This window comes from Somniosus microcephalus, chromosome 12 (assembly GCF_052327205.1).
Source record: "Somniosus microcephalus isolate GS21.2 chromosome 12, FLI_Smic_1.0, whole genome shotgun sequence".
NCBI classification, from domain to species: domain Eukaryota; kingdom Metazoa; phylum Chordata; class Chondrichthyes; order Squaliformes; family Somniosidae; genus Somniosus; species Somniosus microcephalus.
In genome coordinates, this window is record NC_140998.1 from 160965125 (window position 1) to 160988891 (window position 23767).

The 23767-nt window shown below is 62.2% G+C and overlaps 1 protein-coding gene across 2 annotated transcripts in view; it reads right to left on the reverse strand.

Moving 5' to 3' along the window:
• The window catches only part of LOC147109644 (intelectin-1a-like), a 130114-nt gene that overhangs the window by 31554 nt on the left and 74793 nt on the right, over nt 1-23767 (reverse strand). For both annotated transcript variants that reach the window (XM_086003731.1, XM_086003730.1), the window contains exon 3: nt 22185-22337. In XM_086003731.1, coding sequence (XP_085859857.1) covers nt 22185-22337 — 153 coding nt within the window. The remainder of the gene's footprint in view (nt 1-22184; nt 22338-23767) is intronic.

Here is a 23767-nt window from a genome sequence, read left to right on the forward strand (position 1 = left end):
AAACGAAATAGCCGATGACAAAAAGGCATCGGTATTGCTAAATTTAATGGGCGCAAGAACGTATGGCCTATTGCGGGACCTGATTACTCCAGCTAAACCGAAGGCGAAGAGTTTTAACGAAATTGTTGCTATCCTACAGGAACACCTAAATCCTACACCGCTGCTGATAGCAGAAAGATTTAAATTCCACAGGAGAAATCAGCATAAAAATGAGAGCAATGCTGATTACCTTACGGAACTACGCAAGCTATCAAAGCACTGCCAGTTCGGAGCAGGACTGGCAGATACCTTACGGGACAAATTTGTCTGTGGACTCCTGAGTGAAGGAACCCAGAAGAGGTTACTCTCAGAGAAAGAGCTGACGCTAGATAAGGCTTTCAGTGTGGCAGTATCGTACGAAACAGCAGCAAGGGGTGCTGCGGAAATACAACAAAAGCCACAGGAATACGGCACCCACGAAATGACACGGGGATTTGAAAAATGTTATCACTGCGGCAGAACAAACCATGACCAGAAGGACTGCTGGTCCAAGGACAAAATATGCAGGCAATGCGGAAAGATGGGACACATTGCTCGAGTTTGCAGGTGTGGGAAGAAGACCAACAACAACAAAAAGGCTACTAAGGAACCGTACAGGAAAGTACAAAAGATGACGGACATTAGTTCCGAAGACCAGATGAGCGATAGTGAATCCGGGAACAAGAGAATAAGCTGTCTCAAACTTCACAACGTAATCACAAAAGAGGATCACCAAACCATTTGGGTCACCCTCACGATAGCAGGGTCCCAAGTCAAAATGGAATTGGATACAGGATCAGCTCTAACCATCATGAATCGACGAGACTACAAGCGGATATTCTCACACATACCCTTGAGAGAGACATCCATCGTCTTGAGGACGTATACGGGGCAAAAAGTATACCCCAGAGGAAAAATAAGGGTGCCTGTCAAATACAACGGCAAGAAAATACGGAAATTGTATCTTTACATTCTGCAAGATGGTGGACCACCGTTATTGGGACATGAATGGATCAGAAAGATAAGTTTAGACTGGCACTCCATTCAGGCACTGACGGTGGCTGGTAAAAAGGATGACGACGTCACTCCTGGGCAATTGTCAACAATCTTAGCTGACGCCAAAGAGGTATTTCAACAAGAACTGGGCACTCTTAAAGGCGTAACCGCCTCGATAAAAATAGAGGAGAATGCAATTCCCAAGTTTTTCAAAGCAAGACCGGTACCATATGCAATTCACCCAGCCGTCGAGGCAGAGCTGGAGAATCTGGAGAATGCAGGCATGTTATCTAAGGTAGACTGGAGTGAGTGGGCGACACCCATCATTCCTGTCATGAAGAAAACGTTAAACAATAAGTCTGAGGAGCCAAGGAAGGTTCGCATCTGTGGGGACTTCAAGGTGACGGTGAACCCAGTCCTTCATACAGTACAATATCCTCTTCCAAGGATAGAAGATATCTTCGCCTCACTAGCTGGAGCGAAGCGTTTTACAAAAATTGACCTAGCGCAAGCATATTTGCAGATGGAGGTTGAAGAATCCTCTAGGAAGTATCTCACGATAAACACTCACAAAGGCCTTTACCAGCATAATGGACTGGTATTCGGAGTAGCATCAGCTCCGGCGATATGGCAAAGAGCGATGGAACAAGTCCTGCAAGGGATTCCGGGGACTCAGTGCTACTTGGATGACATCCTAGTGACAGGTGAAGATGACAGTGAACACCTTGCCAACCTAGAGCAGGTGCTCACTAGACTACGTGAACATGGGCTACGAGCCAATCGCCCCAAGTGCAAGTTTTTTAAGAAACAGATATCGTATTGTGGCCATGTTATTGATGAAGAGGGGTTGCATAAGTCCCCTGACAAAATTGAAGCGGTAGTTAAGGCTCCAGCACCTGAAAATGTGTCGCAACTGAGGTCATTCCTTGGATTGGTGAATTACTACCATAAGTTTTTGCCGAATTTGTCCACAATTCTGCATCCACTGAACGCCCTACTACGAACGGGAGTAGCATGGAAATGGAGCGATGAATGTAAGCGGGCCTTTCAGAAGAGTAAGGACCTAATCACTTCAAGAGAAGTATTGGCTCACTACAACCCATCACTACTGATAAGACTGGCGTGAGATGCGTCTCCCTACGGCATTGGGGCGGTACTGTCACATAAATTCCTTGATGGTTCAGAGAGGCCGGTAGCTTTTGCGTCACGCTCGTTAACTTCAGCCGAGCGTAACTACGCCCAGATTGACAGAGAGGCCCTCAGCCTGGTGTGGGGGGTGAAGAAGTTCAATCACTACCTGCACGGTCAGAAATTTACTCTACTAACTAATCATCAACCTCTCATCTCCATTTTCAACCCTCAGAAGGGCGTACCAATAATGACGGCACAACGGCTACAGAGGTGGTCCCTTTTCCTAGGGGCACACCAATATGACATCGAGTACAAAGGAACTAAACAGCATGGGAATGCTGATGGATTTTCACGCCTACCGTTGCCGACGGTGGTAGAAGCACCTGCAGTGGATCCTGTGGAGATATTCCACTCGACCATAGTCGAATGTCTACCTGTGACGAATGCAAACATAGAAAAGGAAACACGAAATGACCCGACACTCTCCAGGGTCTATGATTTAACGGTGAAGGAATGGCCAGCACATGGCGAACCACTGCTGCCAGCATTCTCACCGAGAAGAGAACAGCTGTCAGTGTGCAGAGGAACCTTGATGTGTGGATCCAGAGTAGTAATTCCACCCAAATTGAAGGATAGAGTGCTCAATGAGCTTCATGAGGGTCATCTGGGAGGGGTAAAAATGAAGAACTTAGCCAGAGCGTTTGTGTGGTGGCTGGGAATCGATAGAGAAATCGAAGAGATGACCAAGAGCTGTACAGGATGCCAGAAGGTCAAAAACGCCCCACCACAAGCCCCTCTACATCCATGGGAGTGGCCCTCATCTCCATGGCACATTGATTTTGCTGGTCCCTTTATGGACTCGATGTTTTTAATTGCGGTGGATGCACTTTAAAGTGGCCAGAGGTAATAAAAATGTCCTCAACCACCACAGAAAAAACTATCACAGTTTTACGAACCATATTCGCCAGGAATGGGCTGCCTGAACAGATTTGCTCTGACAATGGACCACAGTTTGTGTCTGAAGAGTTCCGGAGGTTCTTAAAGAACAGTGGTGTTAAGCATTACACATCCGCCCCATATCATCCAACCACTAATGGATTGGCCGAGAGGTTTGTTCAAACATTCAAGGAGGCTATCAAGGCAATGTGTAATGAAGATATATCCCTACAACAAAAGGTGGATAACTTCTTGTTTGCCTACCGGAATGCGACACATGCGGTTACCAACCAAACTCCAGCCATGATGTTCTTCAATCGACAGCCATGATGTTCTTCAATCGAAGACTACGATGCCGCTTGGATTTGGTTAAGCCAAACGTCAGAAGAGATGTGGAGAACAGACAGTTTCAGAATATGAATGAAAGGCCGACCAGGAGTTTTAAGATAGGTCAACCAGTTTTGGCCCGGGACTACCGCACAGAGAAATGGCAGCCAGGAACGATCTGTGCACGGCAAGGACCTCTAATGTATACCGTGGACATTGGAGAGAGCATTGTAAGATGCCATGCTGACCAGATTCTAGAATCACTGGAAAACGTCAACTCCACACCACGATCTGATACACCTGGCGATGAAACCGAAGTACCAATTGCATCTACCGCAGAATCGGTGATATTGGAAGCAGACGAACCAAACAACGACATTGATCCCGACTCAACCTTGCCAGAAGAACCTGATATCCCAAAGAGGCGTTATCCAGACAGAATCAGGAAGCCTCCTCAAAGACTGAACTTATAATTGCTTAACTTCAACCAATGTATCTAGCAACCGTAATTGTAATTGTAATTAGATATTATTTAGTTGTTAAATGAATGTTATGTACTGTTTATCTAAAAGGGGCGGAATTGTTGTGTATGTACCTTTAAGGGAATAACTGGTCTCAGACTGCAGTGCCGGCAGTAACCACCCCTGTATAAAAGGCCCTAGCAGGCTTCTGTAGTTTCAGTTTCCAGGTTGACTCCATTCAGAAAAGACTTGTTATAATCAACTCCTGCAGTCCGTGTCTCAATTATACACGGACATAATAGAGGGGGAGGGGCCCGGGGTGGGGAGGGGGAGGGGAGGGGAGGGGCCTGGGGTTGGGAGGGGTGGGTCCAGGGTTGGGAGGGGGCGGGCATGGGGTGGGGAGGGGCCCGGGGTGGGGAGGGGGAAGGGCCCGGGGTTGTGAGGGGGAGGGGCCTGGTGTAGGGAGGGGCGGGTCCCTGGGTTGGGGTGGGGCCCGGGGTTGTGAGGGGGCGGGGCCCAGGGTTGGGTTGGGGGAGGGGGCGGGGCCCTGAGTTGGGGGAGGGGTCCGCGGTAGGGAGGGGTCGGGACCCAGGGTTGGGAGGGGGCAGGGCCCAGGGTTGGGAGGGAGCTGGGAGGGTACGAGGCCCAGGGTTGGGAGGGGGATGGGGCGGGGCCCTGGGTTGGGTGAGGGCCCGGGGTTGGGTTGGGGGAAGGGCCCAGGGTTGGGAGGGGGCGGGGCCCTAGTTTGGGGGCAGGGCCCAGTTTTGGGAGGGGGAGGGGCCCGGGGTTGGGAGGGGGTGGGGCCTGGGTTTGGGAGGGGGAGGGGCCCGGGATTGTGAGAGGGGAGGGGCCAGGGGTTGGGAGGGGGTGGGGCACGGGGTTGGGAGGGGTTGGGGCCCGGGGTTGGGAGTGGGGAGGGGCCCAGGGTTGGGAGGGGGAGGGGCCCGAGTTTGGGAGGGGGCGGGGCCCTGGGTAGGGTTGGGGGCGGGGCCCGGGCTTGGGTTGGGGAAGGGGTCCGGGGTTGGAAGGGGGCGGTCCCGGGGTTGTGTTAGGGGAGGGGCCCAGGGCTGGGTTGGGGAGGCGCCCGGGTTGGGAAGGGGGAGGGTTCCAGGGTTGGGAGGGGCAGGACCCGGGGTTGGGAGGAGCCCGGGTTTGGGAGGGGCGGGGCCGGGGTGGGGAGGGGAGGGGCCTGGGGTTGGGAGGGGCCCGGGGTGGGGAGAGCCGCGGGATGGCGAGGGGGAGGGGCCCGTGGTTCAGAGGGGGTGGGGCCTGGTGTTAGGTTGGGGGAGGGGCCTGGGGTTGGGTTGCGGGAGGGGACCGGGGTTGGGTTGGGGGTGGGGCCCGCGGTTGGGTTGGGGGTGTGGCCCGGGGTTGGGTTGGGGAGGGGCCCGGGGTTGGGAGGGGGATGGGCCTTGCGTTGGGTGTGAGTGGGGGCGGGTCCCTGGGTTGGGGGAGGGGTCTGGGTTTGGGAGGGGGCGGGGCCCACGGTTGGGAGGGGAGAGGGCGGGGCCCGGGGTTGGATTGGGGGAGGGAACCGGGGTTGGGTTGGGGAAGGGGCCCGGGGTTGGGAGGGGTCGGGGCCCAGGGTTGGGGGAGGGGTCCGGGGTTGGTTTGGGGGAGGGGCCCGGGGTTGGGAGGGGGAGGGGCCCTGGGTTGGGAGTGGGTGGGGACCTGGTTTGGGATGGGGAGGGGCCCAGGGTTGGGAGGGGCCCAGGGTTGGGAGGGGATGGGGCACGGAGTTGGGTGGAGGAGGGGCCCGGGGTTGGGAAGGCTGGGGCCCAGTGTTGGGAGGGGGCAGGGCCTGGGGTTGGGTTGGGTGGTGGGGCCCGGGGTTGGGTTGGGGGGTGGGGCCCGGGGTTGGGTTGAGGGTGGGGCCCGAGTTTGGGTTGGGGAGGGGCCTGGGGTGGGGAGGGGGAGGGTCCCTGGGTTGGGAGGGGCGGGGCCCGTGGTGGGGAGGGGGAGTGGCCCAGGTTTGGGAGGGGCGGGGCCTGGGGTTGGGAGGGGGATGGGCATGGGATTGGGAGGGGGAGGGGCCAGGGCTGGGAGAAGGCGGGCCCAGGGTGGGGAGGGCCCCGGGGTGGGGGGGAGGGGCCTGTGTTTGGGAGGGGGCGGGGCCTGGTGTTGGGTTGGGGGCGGGGCCCGTGGTTGGGTTGGGGGAGGAGCCCAGGGTTGGGTTGGGGTGGGGCCCGGGTTTGGGTTGGGGGCGGGGCCCGAGGTTGGGTTGGTGTGGGGCTCATTGTGTGGGGGAGGTTCCTGAGGTTCGGTTGGGGGTGGGGCTCGGCGTTGGGTTGGGGGAGGGGCCCGGGGTTGGGTTGGGGTGGGGCCTGGGGTTGGGTTGGGGGAGGGGCCCAGAGTAGGGTTGGGGGAGGGGCCTGGGGTTGGGTTGGGGGTGGGTCCTGGGGTTGGGTTGGGGGAGGGACCCGGGGTTGGGTTGGGGGTGGGGCCTGTGGTTGGGGTGGGGGAAGGGCCCAGAGTAGGGTTGGGGGAGGGGCCTGGGATTGGGTTGGGGGTGGGTCCCGGGGATCGGAGGGGTCGGGGCCCAGTGTTGGGCTGGTGGAGGGGCCCGGGTTTGGCTTGGGGGTGGGGTCCGGGTTTGGGAGGGGGAGGGGCCCGGGTTTGGGTTGGGAGCGGGGCCCGGTTTTGGTTGGGGGCGGTTTCCGGGGTCAGTTTGGGGGAGGGGCCCGGGGTTGGGAAGGGGCGGGGTATGGGGTTGGGAGGTGGAGGGCCCCGGGGTTGGGTTGGGGGCGGGGCCTGGCGTTGGGTTGGGGTGGGGCCCGGTGTTGGGAGGGGGAGAGGCCCGGTGTTGGGTCGGGGGAGGGGGCCCGGGGTTGGGTTGGGGGAGGATCCCAGGATTGGGTTGGGGTGGGGCCCGGTGTTGGGAGGGGGAGAGGCCCGGTGTTGGGTCGGGGGAGGGGGCTCGGGGTTGGGTTCGGGGAGGATCCCAGGGTTGGGTTGGGGTGGGGCCTGATGTTGGGAGGGGGAGGGGTCTGGTGTTCAATTGGGGGCGTGGCCCGGGGTTGGGAGAGGGGAGGAGCCCGGGGTTGGGAGGGGCCCGGGGTTGGGTTGGGGAGGGGCTCGGGATTGGGTTGGGGGCGGGGCTCAGGGTTGGGTTGGTGTGGGGGCCCGGTGTTGGGTTGGGGGAGTGGCCTGGATTTGGGTTGTGTGAGGGGCCCGGGGTTGGGTTGGGGGCGGGTCCCAGGGTTGGGAGGGGTCAGGGCCCACTGTTGGGTTGGGGGAGGGGCACAGTGTTTGTTTGGGGGTGGGGCCCAGGCTTGGGTTGGGGGCGGGACCTGGGGTTGGGTTGGGGGTGGAGTCTGGGGTTGGGAGGGAGTAGGGGCCCGGGGTTGGGAGGGGGGACGGGCCAGTGGTTGGGAGGGGTTGGGGCACGGTGTTGAGAGGGGGTGGGGCCAAGGGTTGGGAGCGGGGAGGGGCCTGGGGTTCAGAGGGGGAGGGGCCCGGGGTTGGGAGGGGGCGGGGCCCTGGGTTCGGTTGGGGGCAAGGCCCGGGGTATGGTTTGGGAGGGGCCCGGGTTTGGGTTGTGGGTGGGGCCCGGGGTTGGGTTGGGGGAGGGCCCTGGGGTTGGGAGTGGGCGGGTCCTGGGGTTGTGTTAGGGGAGGGGCCCAGGGCAGGGTTGGGGAGGGGCCCAGGGTGGGAAGGGGGAGGGGCCCGGAGTTGGGAGGGTTGGGGCCCGGGGTGGGGAGGGGCCCGGGTTTGGGAGGGGCGGGGCCAAGGCTGGGTAGGGGAGGGGCCTAGGGTTGGGAGGTGGAGGGGCTCATGGTTCAGAGGGGGTGGGGCCTTGTGGTGGGTTGGGGGAGGGGCCTGTGGTTGGGTTGCGGGAGGGGCCCGGGGTTGGGTTGGGTGTGGGGCCCGGGGTTGGGGTGGGGTTGTGGCCCGGGGTTGGGTTGGGGAGGGGCCCGGGGTTGGGAGGGGTGGGGCCTGGTGTTGGGTGTGGGTGGGGGCGGGTGCCTGGGTTGGGGGTGGGGCCCGGGGTTGGGAGGGGTGGGGCCCATGGTGGGGAGGGGGAGAGGCCCTTGTTTGGGAGGGGGAGGGGCCTGGTGTTGTGAGGGGGAGGGGCAAGGGTTGGAAGGGGGCGGGCCCAGGGTGGGGAGGGCCCCGGTAGGGGGAGGGGCCTGGGGTTGGGAGGGGGCAGGGCCTGGTGTTGGGTTGGGCGAAGGGCCCAGTGTTGGGTTGGGGGAGGGGGCCGGGGTTGGGTTGAGGTGGGGCCAGTGTTGGGAGGGGGCAGTTCCCGGGGTTCGGTTGGTGGCGGGGTTCCCGTGGTTCGGTTGGGGGCGCAGCTCGGGTTTGGTTTGGGGGAGGGGCCCAGGGTTGGGTTGGGGTGGGGCCCGGGGTTGGGTTGAGGGAGGGTGCCAGAGTTGTGTTGGGGGAGGGGCCAGGGGTTCGGTTGGGGGCGGGACCCGGAGTTGGGAGTGGTCGGGCCCAGTGTTGGGTTGGGGGAGGGGCCCAGTTTTGGGCTGGGGCAGGGGCCTGGGGTTGTGTTGCGGGCCGGGTCCGGGTTTGGGAGGGGGAGGGGCCAGGGTTGGGTTGGTCGCTGGGCCCGGGTTTGGGTTGGGGTGGTTTCCGGGGTTGGTTTGGGGGAGGGGCCCGGGGTTGGGAGGGGGCAGGGTCTGGGGTTGGGAGGGGGAGGGGCCCGGGGCTGGGTTGGGGGCATGGCACAGGGTTGGGTTGTGTTGGGGCCCGGGGTTGGGAGGGGCAGGGGCCCGGTGTTGGGTCGGGTGCCTGGATTTGGGTTGGGGGAGGATCCCAGGGTTGGGTTGGGGTGGGGCCTGAGGTTGGGAGGGGGAGGGGTCTGGTGTTCGGTTGGGAGCGGGGCCCGGGGTTGGGAGGGGGGAGGAGCCCGGGGTTGGGAGGGGCCCGGGGTTGGGTTGGGGATGGGCGCGGGATTGGGTTGGGGGCAGGGCTCGGGGTTGGTTTGGGGGCGGGGCCTGGGGTTGGGTTTGGGGAGGGGCCCAGGGTTGGGTTGAGGGAGGGGTCGGGGTTGGGTTGGGGAGGGACCCAGGTTTGGGTTTGGGGGGGTGCTGGGTTTTCGTTGGGGAGGGGCCCGGGGTTGGGTTGGGATGGGACCCAGGGTTGGGTTGGGGGCGTGGCCTGGGGTTGGGTTGGGGTGCGGCCTGGTGTTGGGAGGGGATGGGCTCTGTGTTGGGTTGGGGGAGGGGCCCGGGGTTGGGGTGGGGCCCGGGGTTGGGTTGGCGGTGGGGCCCAGAGTTGGGCTGGGGGAGGGACCCGGGGTTGGGTTGGGAGCGGGTCCCCGTGTTGGGAGGGGTCGGGGCCCAGTGTTGGGTTGGGGGAGGGGCCCGGTGTTTGGTTGGGAGAGGGGCCCGGGGTTGGGTTGGGGGTGGGGTCTAGCGTTGGGAGGGGGAGGGGCCCGGGTTTGGGTTGGGGAGGGGCTCAGGATTGGGTTGGGGCGGGGCTCGGGGTTGGGTTGAGGCGGGGCCCGGGGCTGGGTTGGGGGAGGGGCCTGGTGTTGGGTTGGGGGAGGGGCCCGGTGTTGTGTTGGGGAGGGGACCAGGTTTGGGTTGGGATGGGGCCCAGGGTTGGGTTGGGGGCATGGCCGGGGGTTGGGTTGGGGTGGGGCCCAGGGTTGGGAGGGGAAGGGCCCAGACTTGGGTTGGGGGTGGGGCCCGTGGTTGGGTTGGGGGCGGGTCCCAGGGTTGGGAGGGGGTCGGGCCAGTGGTGGGTTGGGGGAACGGCCCGGTGTTTGGTTGGGGGAGGGGCCCTGGTTTGGGTTGGGGGCAGGGTCTGGGGTTGGGAGGGGGAGAGGCCCGGTGTTGGGTTGGGGGCGGGGCCTGGGGTTCGGTTGGGGGCAGGGTCTGGGGTTGGTTTGTGGGAGGGGCCCGGGGTTGGGAGGGGGCAGGGTCCTGGGTTGCGACAGGGAGGGGCCCGGGGTTGGGTTGGGGTGCGGCCCAGAGTTGGGAGGGGGAGGGGCCCGGTGTTGGGTCGGGGGAGGGGGCCCAGGGTTGGGTTGGGGTGGGGCCCGTGTTTGGGTTGGGGGCGGGGCCCGAGGTTGGGTTGGTGTGGGGCCAGTGTTGGGTGGGGGAGGTTCCTGGGGTTCGGTTGTGGGTGGGGCTCGGGGTTGGGTTGGGGGAGGGGCCCGGGGTTGGGTTGGGGTGGGGCCTGGGGTTGGATTGGGGGAGGGGCCCAGAGTAGGGTTGGGGGAGGGGCCTGGGTTTCGGTTGGGGGTGGGTCCTGGGGTTCGGATGTTCGGTTGGGGCGGGGCTCGGGGTTGGGTTTGGGGAGGGGCCCGGGGTTGGGTTGGGGGAGGGACCCGGGGTTGGGTGGGGGGTGGGGCCTGGGGTTGGGGTGGGGGAGGGTCCCAGTGTAGGGTTGGGGGAGGGGCCTGGAGTTGGGTTGGGGGTGGGTCCCGGGGATCGGAGGGGTCGGGGCCCAGTGTTGGGTTGGTGGAGGGGCCCGGATTTGGCTTGGGGGTGGGGTCCGGGTTTGGGAGGGGGAGGGGCCCGGGGCTGGGTTGGGAGCGGGGCCCGGTTTGGGTTGGGGGCGGTTTCCGGGGTCAGTTTGGGGGAGGGGCCCGGGGTTGGGAAGGGGCGGGGTATGGGGTTGGGAGGTGGAGGGCCCCGGGGTTGGGTTGGGGGCGGGGCCCGGTGTTGGGTTGGGGTGGGGCCCGGTGTTGGGAGGGGGAGAGGCCCGGTGTTGGGTCGGGGGAGGGGGCCCGGGGTTGGGTTGGGGGAGGATCCCAGGGTTGGGTTGGGGTGGGGCCTGATGTTGGGAGGGGGAGGGGTCTGGTGTTCGGTTGGGGGCGTGGCCCGGGGTTGGGAGAGGGGAGGAGCCCGGGGTTGGGAGGGGCCCGGGGTTGGGTTGGGGAGGGATTCGGGATTGGGTTGGGGGCGGGGGCTCAGGGTTGGGTTGGTGTGGGGCCCGGGGTTGGGTTGGGGGAGGGGCCCGGATTTGGGTTGTGTGAGGGGCCCGGGGTTGGGTTGGGGGCGGGTCCCAGGGTTGGGAGGGGTCAGGGCCCACTGTTGTGTTGGGGGAGGGGCACAGTGTTTGTTTGGGGGTGGGGCCCGGAGTTGGGTTGGGGGCGGGCTCTGGGGTTGGGAGGGGGTGGGGCCCTGGCTTGGGTTGGGGGCGGGACCTGGGGTTGGGTTGGGGGCGGGGTCTGGTGTTGGGAGGGAGTAGGGGCCCGGGGTTGGGAGGGGGGACGGGCCAGTGGTTGGGAGGGGTTGGGGCACGGTGTTGAGAGGGGGTGGGGCCCAGGGTTGGGAGCGGGGAGGGGCCTGGGGTTCAGAGGGGGAGGGGCCCGGGGTTGGGAGGGGGCGGGGCCCTGGGTTGGGTTGGGGGCAGGGCCCGGGGTATGGTTTGGGAGGGGCCCGGGTTTGGGTTGTGGGTGGGGCCCGGGGTTGGGTTGGGGGAGGGGCCCGGGGTTGGGAGTGGGCGGTCCTGGGGTTGTGTTAGGGGAGGGGCCCAGGGCAGGGTTGGGGAGGGGCCCAGGGTGGGAAGGGGGAGGGGCCCGGAGTTGGGAGGTTTGGGGCCCGTGGTGGGGAGGGGCCCGGGTTTGGGAGGGGCGGGGCCAAGGCTGGGTAGGGGAGGGGCCTAGGGTTGGGAGGTGGAGGGGCCCATGGTTCAGAGGGGGTGGGGCTTTGTGTTGGGTTGGGGAGGGGCCTGTGGTTGGGTTGCGGGAGGGGCCCGGGTTTGGGTTGGGTGTGGGGCCCGGGGTTGGGGTGGGGGTGTGGCCTGTGGTTGGGTTGGGGAGGGGCCCGGGGTTGGGAGGGGTGGGGCCTGGTGTTGGGTGTGGGTGGGGGCGGGTGCCTGGGTTGGGGAAGGGGACAGGGGTTGGGTTGGGGGCGGGGCCCTGGGTTGGGGGCAGGGCCCAGTTTCGGGAGGGGGAGGGGCCCGAGGTTGGGAGGGGCCCAGGGTTGGGAGGGGGAGGGGCCTGGGTTGGGAGGGGGAGGGGCCTGGGGTTGGGTTGGGAGGGGGAGGGGCCTGGGGTTGGGTTGGGGGGTGGGGCCCAGGGTTGGGTTGGGGGTGGGGCCTGGGGTTGGGTTGGGGGTGGGGCCCGGGGTTGGGAGGGGTGGGGCCCATGGTGGGGAGGGGGAGGGGCCCGTGTTTGGGAGGGGCAGTGCTTGAGGTTGGGAGGGGGAGGGGCCTGGTGTTGTGAGGGGGAGGGGCAAGGGTTGGAAGGGGGCGGGCCCAGGGTGGGGAGTGCCCCATTAGGGGGAGGGGCCTGGGGTTGGGAGGGGGCAGGGCCTGGTGTTGGGTTGGGCGAAGGGCCCAGTGTTGGGTTGGGGGAGGGGCCCGGGGTTGGGTTGAGGTTGGGCCAGTGTTGGGAGGGGGCGGTTCCTGGGGTTCGGTTGGTGGCGGGGTTCCTGTGGTTTGGTTGGGGGTGCAGCTTGGGTTTGGTTTGGGGGAGGGGCCCAGGGTTTGGTTGGGGTGGGGGCCGGGGTTGGGTTGAGGGAGGGTGCCAGAGTTGTGTTGGGGGAGGGGCCAGGGGTTCGGTTGGGGGCGGGTCCCGGAGTTGGGAGTGGTCGGGCCCAGTGTTGGGTTGGGGGAGGGGCCCAGTTTTGGGCTGGGGGAGGGGCCTGGGGTTGTGTTGGGGGCCTGGTCCGGATTTGGGAGGGGGAGGGGCCAGGGTTGGGTTGGTTGCTGGGCCCGGGTTTGGGTTGGGGGTGGTTTCCGGGGTTGGTTTGGGGGAGGGGCCCGGGGTTGGGAGGGGGCAGGGTCTGGGGTTGGGAGGGGGAGGGGCCCGGGGCTGGGTTGGGGGCATGGCACAGGGTTGGGCTGTGTTGGGGCCCGGGGTTGGGAGGGGCAGGGGCCCGCTGTTGGGTCGGGTGCCTGGATTTGGGTTGGGGGAGGATCCCAGGGTTGGGTTGGGGTGGGGCCTGAGGTTGGGAGGGGGAGGGGTCTGGTGTTCGGTTGGGATCGGGGCCCGTGGTTGGGAGGGGGGAGGAGCCCGGGGTTGGGGTGGGGCCCAGGGTTGGGTTGGCGGTGGGGCCCAGAGTTGGGCTGGGGGAGGGACCCGGGGTTGGGTTGGGAGCGGGTCCCCGGGTTGGGAGGGGTCGGGGCCCAGTGTTGGGTTGGGGGAGGTGCCCGGTGTTTGGTTGGGAGAGGGGCCCGGGGTTGGGTTGGGGGCATGGCACAGGGTTGGGTTGTGTTGGGGCCCGGGGTTGGGAGGGGCAGGGGCCCGGTGTTGGGTCGGGTGCCTGGATTTGGGTTGGGGGATGATCCCAGGGTTGGGTTGGGGTGGGGCCTGAGGTTGGGAGAGGGAGGGGTCTGGTGTTCGGTTGGGAGCGGGGCCCGGGGTTGGGAGGGGGGAGGAGCCCGGGGTTGGGTGGGGCCTGGGGTTGGGTTGGGGATGGGCTCGGGATTGGGTTGGGGGCAGGGCTCGGGGTTGGTTTGGGGGCGGGGCCTGGGGTTGGGTTGGGGGAGGGGCCTAGTGTTGGGTTGAGGGAGGGGTCGGGGTTGGGTTGGGGAAGGACCCAGGTTTGGGTTTGGGGGGGTGCTGGGTTTTCGTTTGGGAGGGGCCCGGTGTTGGGTTGGGATGGGACCCAGGGTTGGGTTGGGGGCGTGGCCTGGGGTTGGGTTGGGGTGCGGCCTGGTGTTGGGAGGGGAGGGGCTCTGTGTTGGGTTGGGGGAGGGGCCCGGGGTTGGGGTGGGGCCCAGGGTTGGGTTGGCGGTGGGGCTTAGAGTTGGGCTGGGGGAGGGACCCGGGGTTGGGTTGGGAGCGGGTCTCCGGGTTGGGAGGGGTCGGGGCCCAGTGTTGGGTTGGGGGAGGGGCCCGGTGTTTGGTTGGGAGAGGGGCCCGGGGTTGGGTTGGGGGTGGGGTCTAGGGTTGGGAGGGGGAGGGGCCCGGGGTTGGGTTGGGGAGGGGCTCAGGATTGGGTTGGGGGCGGGGCTCGGGGTTGGGTTGAGGTGGGGCCCGGGGCTGGGTTGGGGGAGGGGCCTGGTGTTGGGTTGGGGGAGGGGCCCGGTGTTGGGTTGGGGAGGGGCCCAGGTTTGGGTTGGGATGGGGCCCAGGGTTGGGTTGGGGGCATGGCAGGGTGTTGGGTTGGGGTGGGGCCCACGGTTGGGAGGGGAAGGGCCCAGATTTGGGTTGGGGGTGGGGCCCGTGGTTGGGTTGGGGGCGGGTCCCAGGGTTGGGAGGGGGTCGGGCCAGTGGTGGGTTGGGGGAAGGGCCCGGTGTTTGGTTGGGGGAGGGGCCCTGGTTTGGGTTGGGGGCAGGGTCTGGGGTTGGGAGGGGGAGAGGCCCGGTGTTGGGTTGGGGGCGGGGCCTGGGGTTCGGTTGGGGGCAGGGTCTGGGGTTGGTTTGTGGGAGGGGCCCGGGGTTGGGAGGGGGCAGGGTCCTGGGTTGCGACGGGGAGGGGCCCGGGGTTGGGTTGGGGTGCGGCCCAGAGTTGGGAGGGGGAGGGGCCCGGTGTTGGGTCGGGGGAGGGGGCCCAGGGTTGGGTTGGGGGAGGATCCCAGGGTTGGGTTGGGGTGGGGCCTGGGGTTGGGAGGGGGAGGGGTCTGGCGTTTGGTTGGGGGCGGGGCCCGGGTTTGGGCGGGGGTAGGATCCCGGTGTTGGGAGGGGCCCGGGGTTGGTTTGGGGAGGGGCTCGGGATTGGGTTGGGGGCGGGGCTCATAGAGTCATAGAGTCACAGAGTTATACAGCACAGAAAGAGGCCCTTTGGCCCATCGTGTCTGCGCCGCCCATCCATCCCTGTCCAGTCTAATCCCATTTTCCAGCATTTGGCCCATAGCCTTGTATGGAGTGGCATTTCAAGTGCTCATCCAAATGCTTCTTGAATGTTGTGAGGGTTCCTGCCTCTACCACCCTTTCAGGCAGTGAGTTCCAGATTCCAACCACCCTCTGGGTGAAAAAGTTCCTCCTCAAATCCCCTCTAAACCTCCTGCCCCTTCCCCTGAATCTATGCCCCCTTGTTATTGATCCCCCTACTAAGGGGAAAAGTTCCTCTTTATCTACCCTATCTATGCCCCTCATCATTTTGTACACCTCAATCAGGTCCCCCCTCAGCCTTCTTTGCTCCAAGGAAAACAACCCCAGCCTGTTTAGTCTTTCTTCATAGCTGAGGCGTTCCATCCCAGGTAACATCCTGGTGAATCTTCTCTGCACCCTCACCAAAGCAATCACATCCTTCCTATAGTGAGGCGACCAGAACTGCACACAATACTCCAGCTGTGGCCTCACCAGCGTTTTGTACAGCTCCATCATAACCTCCCTGCTCTTATATTCTATGCAAGTATCCCATATGCCTTTTTAACCACCTTATCTACCTGTTCCGCTGCCTTCAGGGATCTATGTACATGTACACCAAGGTCCCTCTGACCCTCTGTACTTCCTAGGGTCCTACCACTCATTGTGTATTCCCTTGCCTTATTTGTCCGTCCAAAATGCATCACCTCGCACTTTTCAGGGTTAAATTCCATTTGCCACTTTTCCGCCCATCTGACCAACCCGTTTATATCGTCCTGTAGCCTGAGGCTTTCCTCCTCGCAATTTACCACCCCACCAATTTTCGTGTCATCCGCGAACTTACTGATCATACCTTTTACATTCTCATCCAAATCATTTATGTAGATCACAAACAGCAAGGGACCCAGCACCGATCCCTGAGGTACCCCACTGGACACAGGCTTCCAGTCACAAAAGCAACCTTCGACCATTACCCTCTGCCTCCTGCCACTCAGCCAGTTTAGGATCCAACGCGCCAAGGCACCCTGGATCCCATGGGCTCTTATCTTCTTGACCAGTCTCCTATGCGGGACTTTGTCAAAAGCTTTGCTGAAGTCCATGTAAACCACATCCACAGCATTTCCCTCATCCACACACCTAGTCACCCCCTCGAAAAATTCAATCAGATTTGTCAGACATGATTTACCCTTGACAAAGCCATGCTGACTATCCCCGATTAATCCTTGCCTCTCCAAGTGGAGACTAATTTTGTCCCTCAGAATTTTTTCCAATAATTTCCCTACCACAGATGTTAGGTTCACTGGCCTGTAATTCCCTGGTTTATCCCTGCTACCCTTCTTCTATAATGGTACTACGTTAGCTGTTCTCCAGTCCTCTGGTACATCCCCTGTGGCCAGAGAGGTTCTGAAAATTAGTGTCAGAGCCCCTGCAATCTCCTCCTTTGCCTCATACAACAGCCTGGGATACATCTCGTCTGGGCCTGGGGATTTATCCACTTTTTGGCCTGCTAAAACCGCTAGTACCTCCTCCCTCTCGATGCTAATATGTTCAAGTATGTCACAGTCCCCTTGCCCGATTTCTATGTCTACATCGTCTTTCTCCATAGTGAACACAGATGCAAAAAATTCATTTAAAACCCCGCCTACATCATCTGGCTCTACACACAGATTGCCACTTTGGTCCCTAATGGGCCCTACCCTTTCCCTGGTTATCCTCTTGCCCTTAATATACTTATAAAACATCTTAGGATTTTCCTTTATTTTGCTCATCAGTGTTATTTCATGGCCCCTCCTCACCCTCCTAATTTTTTTTTAAGTATGCCCCTGCAGTTTTTATACTCCTCTAGGGCTTCCTCCGTCTTTAGTCTTTTGTAACTGCCAAAAGCCCCCCTTTTTTTCCTAATGCATTTTTGTATATCCCTTGTCATCCAAGGTTCCCTTTGCTTGTTGGTCCCACCCTTGACCTTTACAGGAACATGTTGGCGTTGTACTCTCTCTATTTCCCTTCTGAAAGTCTCCCACTGTTTTGATGTGGATTTTCCTATAAGTAGCTGCTCCCAGTCCACTTTGGCCAGATCCTGCCTTATCATATTTAAATCGGCCTTCCCCCAATTTAGAACCCTTATTTCCGGGCCGTCTTTGTCTTTTTCCATGACCACCTTAACTCTCACCGAATTATGGCCACTGTCGCCAAAATGCTCTCCTACTGACACTTCCACCACTTGCCCGGCTACATTCCCTAGAATTAGGTCCAGTACCGCCCCCTCTCTTGTAGGACTTTCTACATGTTGGCTCAAAAAGCTCTCCTGGATGCACTTTAAGAATTCTGCACCCTCTAAGCCTTTCACACTCTGACTATCCCAATTAATATTGGGGAAGTTGAAATCCCCCACTATTATTACCCTATTATTTTCGCACTTCTCTGAGATTTGCCTACATATCTGTTCCTCTATCTCCCCCTGACTGTTTGGGGGCCTATTGTACACTCCCAGCAAAGTGCTTGCCCCCTTTTTGTTTTTAAATTCTACCCATATGGCCTCATTAGAGGAACCCGCTAATATATCATCCCTCCTTACAGCAGTAATTGACTCCTTAATTAATATTGCAACACCCCCTCCCCTTTTACACCCCGCTCTGTCTCGCCTGAAGATTCTATACCCTGGAATATTGAGCTGCCAGTCCTGACCCTCCCTCAACCATGTCTCCGTGATAGCAACAATATTGTACTCCCATGTGTTCAACAACAACTTCAGTTCATCCACCTTGTTTGCAAGACTCCTTGCATTAAAATAAATGCCTTCCAGCCTTGCCATATTCCCTTTTGCCTTCACATGTTTGCTCTGCCTTCCCAGCTGACTTGTTTTTTCCTCAGTATTTGGCTGTAAATCACCCCCTACTATAGCTCCACTCTGTATCCCATCCCCCTGCCAAGTTAGTTTAAACCCCCCCAGCAGTGCTAGCAAACCTCCCCGCAAGGATATTGGTCCCCCTCTGGTTCAGGTGTAAACCGTCCGACTTGTACAAGTCCCACCTTTCCCAGAAGCAGACCCAGTGATCCAGGAAACTAAAGCCCTCCCTCCTGCACCATCCCTTTCGCCACGCATTCATCTGTTCTATCTTCCTATTCCTATACTCACTAGCACGTGGCACCGGGAGTAATCCAGAGATTACAACAAGGGTTGGGTTGGGGCGGGGCCCGGGGCTGGGTTGGGGGAGGGGCCCGGTGTTAGTTTGGGGGAGGGGCCCGGGGTTGGGTTGGGGAGGGGCCCAGGTTTGGGTTGGGGGGCCCGGGTTTGCGTTGGGGAGGGGCCCGGTGTTGTGTTGGGATGGGGCCCAGGGTTGGGTTGGGGGCGTGGCCGGGGGATGGGTTGGGGTGGGGCCCAGTGTTGGGAGGGGAGGGGCCCGGATTTGGGTTGGGGGTGGGGCCCGGGGTTGGGTTGGGGGCGGGTCCCAGGGTTGGGAGGGGGTCGGGCCCAGTGTTGGGAGGGGGTCGGGCCCAGTGTTGTGTTGGGGGAGGCGCCTGGTGTTTGATTGGCGGTGGGGCCCGGGTTTGGGTTGGGGGCAGCATCTGGAGGTGGGAGGGCGAGGGGCCCATGGTTGGGTTCGGGGCGGGGCCTGGGGTTGGGTTGGAGGCGGGATCTGGGGTTGGTTTGGGGGAGGGGCCTGGGGTTGGGAGGGGGCGGGGTCCGGGGTTGGGAAGGGGAGGGGCCCGGGGTTGGGTTGGGGGCGGGGCCATGTGTGGGGTTGGGTTGGGGTCGGGCCTGGGGTAGGGTTGGGTGCGGGTCTCGGGGTTGGGTTGGTGGTGGGGTCGGGGTTGGCTTGGGGGAGGGGCACGAAGTTGGGTTGGGGAGGGGCCCAGGATTGGGTTGGGGAGGGGCCCGGGGTTGCGTTGGGGAGGGGCCTGGGGTTGGGAGGGGGTGGCACATGGGGTTGGGAGGGGGCGGGGCCCGCTGTTGAGTTAGGGAGGGGCCCGGGGTTGGGTTGTGGGAGGGGCCCGGGGTTGGGTTCAGGGAGGGGCCCGGGTTTGGGTTGGGGCGGGGATCGGGGTTGGGTTGGGGGATGGGCCTGGGTTTGGTTTGGGTGTGGGGCCTGGGGTTGGGTTGGGCGCAGGGCCCGGGGTTGCGTTGGGGGAGCGGCCCGTGGTTGGGTTGGGGGAGCGGCCCAGGGTTGGGTTGGGGGAGGGGCCCAGGGTTGGGTGGGTGGTGGGGCCCGGGACTGTGTTGGGGGCGGGGCCTGGTTTGGGGTGGGGCCCGGGGTTGGGTTGGGGGAGGGGCCAGAGGTTGGGTTGGGGAGGGGCCCGGGGTTGTGTTTGGGAGGGGCCCAGGGTTGGGTTAGGGAGGGGCCCGGTGTTGGGTTGGGGTAGGGGCCCCGGGTTGGGTTGGGGGAGGTGCCCGGTGTTGGGTTGGGGGCGGGGTCTGGGGTTGGGAGGGGGAGGGGCCCAGGGTTGGTTTGGGGGTGGGGCCCGGGGTTGGTTTGGGGAGGGGCCCAGGGTTTCGAGGGCCCCGGGGTGGGGAGGGGGAGGGGCCTGGGATTGGGAGGGGGCGGGACCTGGTGTTGGGCTGGGGGAGGGGCCTGGTTTTGGGTTGGGTAGGGGCCCGGGGTTGGGTTGGGGGGCTGGGTCTGTGTTTGGGAGGGGGAGGGGCCCGAGGTTGTGTTGGGAGTGGGGCCCAGATTTGGGTTGGGGGTGGGCTCCGGGGTTGGGAGGGGGCGGGGTCCGGGGTTGGGAGGGGGCGGGGTCTGGGGTTGGGAGGGGGAGGGGCCCGGTGTTGGGTTGGGGATGGGGCCCGGGGTTGGGTTGGAGTGGGACCCGTGTTGGGAGGGGGAGGGGCCCGGTGTTGGGTCGGGGGAGGGGTACCGGGGTTGGGTTGTAGGAGGATCCCAGGGTTGGGTTGGGGTGGGGCCCAGGGTTGGGAGGAGGGAGGTGTCCGGTGTTCAGTTGGGGGCGGGGCCCAGTGTTGGGAGGGGGGAGGAGCCCGGGGTTGGGTTGGGGCGGGGCTCAGTATTGATTTGGGGGTTGTGCTCAGGGTTGGTTTGGGGGCGGGGCCCTGGGTTGATTTGGGGGAGCGGCCCAGTGTTGAGTTAGGGGAGGGGCCTGGGGTTGGGGGAGGGGCTCGGGTTTGCATTGGGGGAGGGGCCCGGTGTTGGGTTGTGTTGGGGCCTGGGTTTGGGTTGGGGGCGGGACCTGGTGTTGGGTTGTGGTGGGGCCCAGGGTTGGGAGGGGGTGAGGCCTGGTGTTGGGTTGGGGAGGGGGCCCGGGTTTGGGTTGGGGGAGTGTCCCGGGGTTGGGTTGGGGCGGGGCTCGGGGTTGGGTTGGGGGAGGGGCCCGGGGTTGGTGTGGGGACCGGGGTTGGGTTGGGGCGGGTCCCAGGGTTGGGAGGGGTTGGGGCCCAGTGTTGGGTTGGGTGAGGGGCCCAGTGTTAGGTTGGGGGAGGGGCCCGATATTGGGTTGGGGGCGGGGTCTGGGGTTGGGAGGGGGAGGGGCCCGGGGTTGGGTTGGGGATAGGGCCCGGGGTTGGGTTGGAGGCGGGGTCCGGGGTTGGGAGTGGGCAGGGTCCGGGGTTGGGAGAGGGGGGCCCCGGGTTGGGTTGGGGGCGGGGCCCGGGGTTGGGGGCAGTGCTCGGGGCTGGGTTGGGGGCAGGGCCTGGGGTTGGGTTGGGGGAGTGGCCCGATGTTGGGTTGGGGGAGGGGACCAGGGTTGGGTTGGGGGAGGGGCCCGGTGTTGGGAGGGGGTGGTGCCTGGGGTTGGGAGGGGGCGGGGCCCGGTGTTGGTTTATTGAGGGGCCCGGGGTTGGGTTGGGGAGGGGCCCGGGTTTGGGTAGGGGGTGGGGCCTGGGGTTGGGTTGAGCGCAGGGCCCAGGGTTGGTTTGGGGGAGCGGCCCGGGGTTGGGTTGGGGGAGCGGCCCAGGGTTGGGTTGGGGGGAGGGGCCCAGGGTTGGGTTGGGGGAGGGGCCCGAGTTTGGGTAGGGGAGGGGCCCAGGGTTGGGTTGGGGAGGGGCCCAGGGTTGGGTTGGGGGAGGGGCCCAGGGTTGGGAGGGGGTGGCGCCCGGGGTTGGGCTGTGGCGGTGCCCAGGGTTGGGTTGGCGGAGGTGCTCGGGGTTGTGTTTGGGAGGGGCCCAGGGTTGGGTTGGGGAGGGGCCCGGGGTTGTGTTTGGGTGTTGCCCGGGGTTGGGTTGGGGAGGGGCCCGGGGTTGTGTTTGGGTGTTGCCCGGGGTTGGGTTGGGGAGGGGCCCGGGGTTGTGTTGGGGGGGGCCCGGTTTTGGTTTGGGGGAGGGGCCCGGGGTTGGGTTGGGGGTGGGGCCCGGGGTTGGATTGGGGGCAGGGCCCGGCATTGTGTTGGGGGAGCGGCCCGGGGTTGGGTTGGGGAGGAGCCCGGGGTTATGTTGGGGTGTGGCCCAGGGTTGGGTTAGGGAGGGGCCCAGGGTTAGGTTGGGGGAGTGGCCCGGGGTTGGGTTGGGGGAGCAGCCCGGGGTTGGGTTGGGGGAGTGGCCCGGGGTTCGGGGTGGGGCCCAGGGTTGGGTTGGGGGTGGGGCCCGGTGTTGGGAGGGGCCCGGGGTTGGGTTGGGGCGGGGCCCAGGGTTGGTTTGGCAGAGAGGCTCGGGGTTGTGTTTGGGAGGGGCCCAGGATTGGGTTGGGGGTGGGGCCCGGGGTTGGGTTGGGGGCAGGGCCCGGGGTTGGGTTGGGGGAGCGGCCCGGTGTTGGGTTGGGGAGGGGCCTGGGGTTATGTTGGGGTGGGGCCCAGGGTTGGGTTAGGGAGGGGCCCAGGGTTAGGTTGGGGGTGGGGCCTGGGGTTGGGTTGGGGTCAGGGCCCGGGGTTGGGTTGGGGGAGCGGCCCGGGGTTGGGTTGGGGGAGTGGCCCGGGGTTGGGGTTGGGGGTGGGGCCCAGGGCTGGGTTGGGGGTGGGGCCCGGTGTTGGGAGGGCCCCGGGGTTGGGTTGGGGCGGGGCCCAGGGTTGGGTTGGCGGAGGGGCTCGTGGTTGTGTTTGGGAGGGGCCCAGGGTTGGGTTGGGGGTAGGGCCCGGGGTTGGGTTGGGGGTGTATGGTGGATGTAAAAGATACTGTACTGCTATTCGAAAGAGAGCAGGGAGTTCTCTGGTGGCCTGGCCAACATTCATCCATCAACTACATGCTCAAAACAGAATAACTGGTCATTCATCTCACTTTCTGTGTATGGGACCTTGCTGTATGCAAAAACTGGCTGCTGTGTTTTCCTACAGTACAATAGTGACTGCACTTCAAAAGTACTTCAGTGGCTGTAAAGCTCTTTGGGATGCCCTGTGGTTGTGAAAGGTGCTGTATAACTGCAAGATCTTTCTTTTCTCCAACCATCATCCCATTACATCTGGAATCAGTCTTCTTGTTCTTGCTCTGCCTTTGATGTCAACAAGTTAAGCAATCAATCTAGAATCAAAGGAATGGTACACCACCTATTAGGAAGTTTACTGAAATAGCGTGAGTACGAAAGTTAGCTGAAATTAACGGCAGATTGAATTTTATCCCAAAAGCCTAGAAATGACTGATGATTTCACTGGATAGTAATCAGATACAGGAGGCCTGGTTAACTTCTGCTCTATCTCCAGAGGCACTGATGTGAATTGTAGCTACACCGACTATATCTTAGCATTATGAGCTGATTGCATTTGTTTTTGAAAACATTTACCTTGGGTGATGTGATGGTTCTCTTTGAGTTCCCTGCAGCTCCTTGTTAAATTGTTGACGCCATTGGGTTTGTCGGGACAGCCCTTCTCATTTACCTCAAAGTTGCCGAGTACATTGAGAATTGAAATATCGTGGTTTGCAATGCCAATTTCATCTTAAAACCAAAAAAAGATATATTTTGTAACATTGGATACTGCGAGGCACAGAGAGAAAGAGACAGAGAGAAAGACAGCGAAAGAGAAAGAGGAACAGACAGAGACACTAAGAGAGATATATGTTTGGATGAACACACAGAAAGAGAAAAAAGTCAGACCATCAAGGAGCCATACAAAGAGTTATGAGATATAGTGACAGAGATATAGAGGGACAGGAAGACACACAGATGATGAGAAAGGAAAACAGAGAAAAGCCAACAGAGACAGAAAGAAAGTAACAGACATCACAGACACAAAGAGGAAAGGAAATGGATAGAGAGAGACAGAGTGGCAAAAACAGAGACACACTGTGACAGAAAGAGAGATACAAAGAGGGTGAAGGAGACAGACAGAGCCAGCGAGAAAGACTTAGAAACAGAGAAATAGAGAGAGAGAGAGAGAGCAGGTAAGAGAAGGGAGAAAGAGATGTGCTAGATTGACAGAGCCACACAGGCAGACAGACAGGAAGAGAGAACCACACAGGCAGAGGAGAGAAAGAAGTGAGAATGAAGGCAGAGATTTATGTTGCAATGCAGTTTAGAGGCACCACTAGCCCTCTGGTACATTGCAGAATTGGCGATTCTTTCAGTGTGAATCAGACAAGCGAATGTCGTGCAGGTCATCTCTTGGGAGCCAAAACTCTTTTTGCCCGACGACATTTAGATGAACATCCAACAGGAATTGCAGGAGGAGCAGGAACCCTGGGCTGTACATCTCCTCCTAGCTCTGGGGAATAGGGGACACCCAGACTGAGAGAGGATCAGACTGTACAAACCACAATAGGGGACACCCAGACTGAGAGAGGATCAGACTGTACAAACCACAATAGGGGACACCCAGACTGAGAGAGGATCAGACTGTACAAACCACAATAGGGGACACCCAGACTGAGAGAGGATCAGACTGTACAAACCACAATAGGGGACACCCAGACTGAGAGAGGATCAGACTGTACAAACCACAATAGGGGACACCCAGACTGAGAGAGGATCAGACTGTACAAACCACAATAGGGGACACCCAGACTGAGAGAGGATCAGACTGTACAAACCACAATAGGGGACACCCAGACTGAGAGAGGATCAGACTGTACAAACCACAATAGGGGACACCCAGACTGAGAGAGGATCAGACTGTACAAACCACAATAGGGGACACCCAGACTGAGAGAGGATCAGACTGTACAAACCACAATAGGGACATCCAGACTGAGAGAGGATCAGACTGTACAAACCACAATAGGGGACACCCAGACTGAGAGAGGATCAGACTGTACAAACCACAATAGGGGACACCCAGACTGAGAGGATCAGACTGTACAAACCACAATAGGGGACACCCAGACTGAGAGAGGATCAGACTGTACAAACCACAATAGGGGACACCCAGA